The sequence below is a fragment of the Monodon monoceros genome, unplaced genomic scaffold, assembly GCF_005190385.1.
Source record: "Monodon monoceros isolate NGI ecotype Baffin Bay Population unplaced genomic scaffold, NGI_Narwhal_1 Super_Scaffold_16, whole genome shotgun sequence".
NCBI lineage: Eukaryota > Metazoa > Chordata > Mammalia > Artiodactyla > Monodontidae > Monodon > Monodon monoceros.
In genome coordinates this window covers 29,090,811-29,096,810 of record NW_021703772.1, presented here as the reverse complement: position 1 = coordinate 29,096,810, position 6,000 = coordinate 29,090,811, and the positions used below count along the sequence as shown (strand labels likewise).

Below are 6,000 nucleotides of genomic sequence, written 5' to 3'. Positions count from 1 at the left end.
TGGAGGCGCTACAGTCTAATACAGCTGAGAGACAAGGTCCCTCACACATCCTTCATTGAGAAAGGATGCACCACACATTCATATATAATCCCATGGTCCGCCCTGATGGACTGGCTACAAATGCACTCGAATGCAGTCGAGAACTATGAGATTGTCAGCAAGCAGTGCTCCAGAAATGGTTTCTAAGTCATGTCTAGTTTTATATCTTTGGAATAAAACTGATTTTTTAAAATACCCTCCTACTAACATATACATAATTGCCTCTGGCAAATGGGCAGATTTTGTGTGTATGTGTGTTTAGGGTGGTTTTTCTTTTTTTTGCTGTTTTTTTTTTTGTTTCATGTTTCTTTTTTTTTTTTTTTTTCTTTTTTTTGGTCTAAATTGAAAAAAGGAAAAAGGGAAAGAAAACTTTAAGGGCCAGACCTCAGAATGCCCCAAGTGTCCAATTGGCAGCTACAGCATTTGTGATAAGGAGGCTCCTTTGCCCTCAGACGAGTAGTTTCAACATGTCAGTGAAATCAAAGTTTGCAGAAAGCTGAGAAACCAAATGCCAAGGATCTTGAAGTTTGCTGTCATAAATGTATCTGTGTTTCTTACATTATTATTTCCTTTCAAAGACTTCACTTTTGCATCCCAAATAGGTATGGGGTGGCATTTTAACAGTCAATGAGTCAAACAGTCAAGGAGGGCAGGAGGGGAGCCAGCTGGATGAAGGAGCAGCAACCATGGGTGGACCAAATGCCATTTTTGTTTTTTTAGACGTGTCTTGAAGGGATGGTCCCAGAATATACAAAATATACAATCTGCCCTAAAACCACCCCGCTTGCTTGCATAGGCCATTTAATGGTCCTAAAGGCAGTCTTTGGAGTTGAGGCCAGTGCCAGCTAGCTAAGAATGCGGGTAGATGGAGGCCGATATTGGATTGTGTGTGTGGGATGGAAAGTGAGGCATGTAACCCCCTCGGCGTCAGCTTGCAGAGTAAGAGTGAGGCCTCTGTTGATCCCGGGTGCTCTAGGTCACAAGTCATGGTGGGCCTAGCCAAAAAAAAAAAAAAAATCAGAAATATGTCTCTCTTTTTAGACAGAGCATGAGAGAAATATCTCAACCCTTTCTTTAAATGTCCACCCTTCATTCCCACAATGGCATTTTGAACTGTGTGTTTTAACAAGTGGGGTGATATGACTCAGTGGGTATGAGAGAGGAAGAAAGGGTGATGGTTTTTGAAGTCACTAGACTTGGGAGGCATCCTCTGTTCTCCCCACTCCTGGAAAGAGTGATATTTTTGGCTTTTTGTCAGGTCGTAACCCAGAGTTCGGTTAAATATGCAGCTGCCCTTTGAGACTAGCAACATCTATGCTGAAACTGGTTATAGGGTAGCAATGACATACAGCACAGGGTTGATCACTGTAAGCTGAGGTCAGGATGCCTCAAGGGGGATGAGAAAAGTGTGATGTCCCATCTGATTGGCTGCTTCGAGAGCTGGACATCCAGGTGCCGAGAGAGAGTCCTGGAGAGGTTTAGTCCATGGAGAAAAGATAAAACATTTAAGCTTCCAAATAAGCTTTTCAAGTTTTCGTTAGCAAAAAACAGAGATTAAAAAGAAAAAATCTAGCACTGGCAATAAGGTGAGGCTCAAGGGATATACTGTGATTTATCATCAAGGACTTTATTCTCTTGGCCACTTTGCAGTCATGCTAGAAGTTTCCAGAATCCCTAGTGCATATGGTGTGCAAGAGAGTCAAAAAGTAAGAAAAGAAAACTCCTCCCTGGAGAGTGAAGTCTAGAGAAATGCAGGCCAGAAAGGTGTAAGGAGTTATTCCAGAGTCTGCCGCCACTAAGGCCGTTGGTATCAACTGGATAGATCTCAATAGTACTAAGAAGAACCAAAACTGATCAACAGTTCTGTGAGGAAGTCGGACGCACGGAATAGTAGGACTTTTCACACACAAAGGACAAATAAACCAAGAGTTAATTTTGGCTACCAAACTGCAATTTGGTTTTCTAGGTCATTTTCCCCCAACTATTTAAAAAGAAACATTAGTGCTACACATATGCAACTTTAAGACGTTGTATTCTCCTATCAAGTTGCACTGAGAAGCAAGTTAAATAAGCCCCTCTTACTGCCGTCCACCTGCAGAGACGTCATATCCATTTTCTTTGATTTCCATTGGCAACAGCAGGAAATAATTCCAATAGTGCTGAAGTAAGCAGCCAGACTGCCTTGCTGAGTTCACCTGGTTTCCTTCTTCTTCGTCTTCTACCATCTGGCTAGGGCAAGGCATAAAGAATAGACGTATATATTTTAAATATAGCTGAGTGCATGACAGTGTGTGTGTGCGCGTGTGTTGTGTGTCTATGTGTGAGTGCGTGTGTGCGTGTCTGTGTGTGTCTGTGCGTGTGTGTACACAGAGGTTTAATAAGTGAGAACTTTCTTCTGCGAGGCAATGGGTCCCCGCCTGAAGTCCAGCCCCCTGCCTCATGGCATTTCCTTCAGACAATGGCCGGCGCCATGGCAACTGTGGCCTTTAGGTTTTTTAGATATGTCTCTTCATATGGAGGGCAAGATGGTCAGACCTGGAAAAACACCTAGGAAACATAAAAATAACAAGGATATTAGAGAGATCTGGGTAAATAACTTAACTTCCATCACCCCTTAGAAAACAATTAGCCCTACCTTAAAGAGAGGCAGTGCATGTGTGTTGAGAAATAAGGTGTGTAGAGAAGGTGAGCTCAGGAGCCAGACTGCTTGGGTTCAAATCCCAGCTCTTCCAGTAGCTGTATGACTCTGAGCACCTTAACCTCTCTGTACCTTAATTCCTCCTCAGTAAAATGGGGATGATTACAGCACTTACTTCATAGATTGGTTGTGAGGATTAAATGAGATGATCTATGTAAAGTGCTTAGAAAATTCTCTGGCACGTGGTAAGATCTCGATGAATATTAACTATTATTATCGAAATTGTCATTATTAAAGAAGAAATGAATGTAAAAGTGTGTTGGAAATGACGTGTCATGTCCGTATAGGGTAAATAAAGAATGATTACCCTGTACCATTGAATGATGAAACTCTAACATTTCAACACCCAGATTTCAGTCCTAAGCTTTACAATGGAAGCCCAGAAATGCTGCCTGTGATACCTGCAGGTCTATATAGACACTCTATATTCAAGTCGAGAAAAAGCTCATGTTTATTAAGGATGGTATCATATGCAGGCATGTGCTAGCTATTTCCCCAATCTCACCCCAATAATATCCTCAGCAGCCTTCCATGGTAAATCTTTGCACCCCTTTTGTGTACATGTGCTAAATAAGGACACTGAGGCTTGGGTCACACAGCCAGTGAGTGGCAGCCATGGGGTGAGAACCCAGGCAGATCTATAAGCCCACTCTTTTGAACTGTTTCTTGGTACCCGACGTCCACCGCTGAGTGCCTTTGTCAGCCTCAGAGCTGATGCAGTGGTTGTTTTCACTCCTCCCCCCTTCTTCTGACACCACCAACTTGATCTTGCCCAGGACAGCAACTCTTCTGCGTTCTCAATTGTATGGGCCTGACCCTCCTCCTAAGGCTGAAGTTTTATGGCCACAGTGATCTGCTTTAGTGACAGTCATGTGACCCACAAAAGTCAATGACAGCCAGCTCTGGGACATTTGCTGAAACTATTGGAAGAGAGAAGCTCTCTTTCCACTGGGGCTAAGATACTAATACTGAAGCCCGGAGCTGCTGGTGTCCATATGGCCATGTGGGAAAGAGCCTGCTTGAGAACGAAGTCAACAGAGAAAAATGGGGCCGGGGGTAGAAAGGAAGAGAGAGTTTCTAGTCCTGTTGAAATACATCTGAGAACCTGGACCCAGCCAAGCCAAAAGACAAATCCATTTCTATTCTTCTTAGTTATTAGAGCTAATAAATACCTTTGGAAGCTAACACCAGTCTGAATTAGAGTTCTGTACTTATAACTAATAGAGTGGCCATTTCCATATCCCCAAAGCCTACATACAGTCTCAGGTTCTGGCTGGAATCCCAGTGAAGTCAGCACCTCAGACAGCAGTCATTCTTAGCTCTGGGTGTACATCCTCCCTCAGATCCTCTTCTAGAAACTGGTCACCCTCCTACCTGGGAGAATGTTCCCACGATCCCCTGAGGCCTGAGATACCCTCACAGTCCAAAACTCTTGTTGGGATGTTAGCAAGCTGTCCTGCTCGGGTTAGCAAGGTTTCCTGTTCAGTGCAGAATTTCCCTGTATTTGTTCATTCCCAAAACAAACAAACAAACAAACAACAAACAAACAAAAACTGGCCCTATCCCCTGATCCCAACATTTCTCCACACACCTTTTGTGTTCATTTCATAAACAGGTACACATGCAGGATAGAACCTCAAGGAAATGAAGCAAAACAGAACAAAGGTAAAATGAAAAAAAAAAGGGAAAGGTACAGTAGAAAATGATCTAATCCAATAACGTGTTGAATAATAGTAATTCTAACTATAACCACTTATTTCAGGCTCTGATTTGGTATGAGAAAGATACTTGGATAATCCCTTAGAGTTCCATTGAAAGGGGATTTGATTTACTATAAAACAGTGATAAATTTTCCTTAAAAGCAAGTACTTGATGTCACTGGTACAAGAAAAAGCAATACAGCCTGCAGGGAATTTAGTATTTGACTTGCACGACTCTGTCCTGTCCTGAAGGCAGACTTAGTACTGCCCACTGCCTCCTCTCTTTCTTTCCCTCCCTCCCTCCCTTCCTCCCTTCTTTCTTTTCTCCGTCCTTCATCTCAACAGCTTTGAGAAAGAAGATCTAAGCCAGGAAGTTCTTTTTGTAGGTATTTCCTTTTTAAAGTTAACATCCTCACGAGAACTCTATATAAAGACGGTACCATTCTTATCCCCACTACCAGATGAGATACTCATCAGAAAGAGGCAAAGCCAAAATCTGAACCCAAGTAGCCTGACTCCAGAGCCCAGGCTCTTAGCCATATCTGCTTTTTAGGCTGAAAAGAAGGTCAAGCTGAGCTATCAATTTAAAGAGTCTGTAGTAGGCAGAATAATGGATGGCCCTCCCCAGATATCTACACCTCATCCCCAGGACTTGTGAATATGTTAGGTTCAAAGACAAAGGGGAGTTAAGGTTGTAGATGGAATTAATTTGCTGATCGACTGATCTAAAGATAGGGAGATTACTTTGATTTATCTGGGTAGGCCCAATGTCACCACAAGCGTCTTCAAAAGTGGAAGAGGGAATTAAAAGAGAAAACCAGAGAGATGGCAGCAGGTGAAGGACTCAACAGCTCTGATGATGAAGGAATGGGGTCAGGAGGCAAGGAATGTGGGCAAAGTTGAAAGCTGGAAAAGACAAGGAAATGGATTCTCCCCTTGAGCCTCCAGAAAGCAACAGAGCACAGCCCCCATCTTGATTTTGTCCCCAGTGAGACCTGTGTTGGACTTCTAACCTACAGAGCTGTAAGATAATAATTTATAAAGATAAATAAGGGTGATATAAATTTGTGGCAATTGGTAATGGCAGCAGCTAGAAAACTAATCCAGAAGTTAATCTGGTCAGGCCTGAGCAGTAAGGGCCTGTAAGAAAGCAACAGAGCAGGTACTAAGAATCCTGCCTGTCCAAAAGAGGCACATGGGGATTTGAGACAGTAAGAAGCAAAGTATAAGTCATGGCAGTACAAAACCTCTTTCTTTTCCTTTCCATATCCTGAGAACATACAGGACAACAGTATTCTTGAGATAGGACTTCATTTGAAATTACCACTCCGTAATGTATGTGTTCCATACTTTTATTCTGCATTTACCACTTGCCTAGCCTGTGCTGGGTATCTAGCAATATATGTACAAGCAACTATCTTTACACTTCAAGTTCTTTCAGAAAAAAGTAAACCAAATCTTTGACATGGTATGAAATGTAACTGCACCCCTCTTGAATCAAACTAGCATCATTATTTTGTAAAATTCTAGGAAGTACATGATGTTTAGAATTAGACTAGGTGG

General features: G+C 42.4%; 1 protein-coding gene across 1 annotated transcript in view; it reads right to left on the bottom strand.

The window, feature by feature from the left end:
• Positions 1–324: 324 nt before the first annotated feature.
• KLF7 (Kruppel like factor 7) overlaps positions 325–6,000 on the bottom strand; it is a 109,450-nt gene continuing 103,774 nt past the window's right edge. The window contains exon 5 of the mRNA XM_029225175.1: positions 325–2,586. Coding sequence (XP_029081008.1) covers positions 2,535–2,586 — 52 coding nt within the window. The 3' untranslated portion in view covers positions 325–2,534. The remainder of the gene's footprint in view (positions 2,587–6,000) is intronic.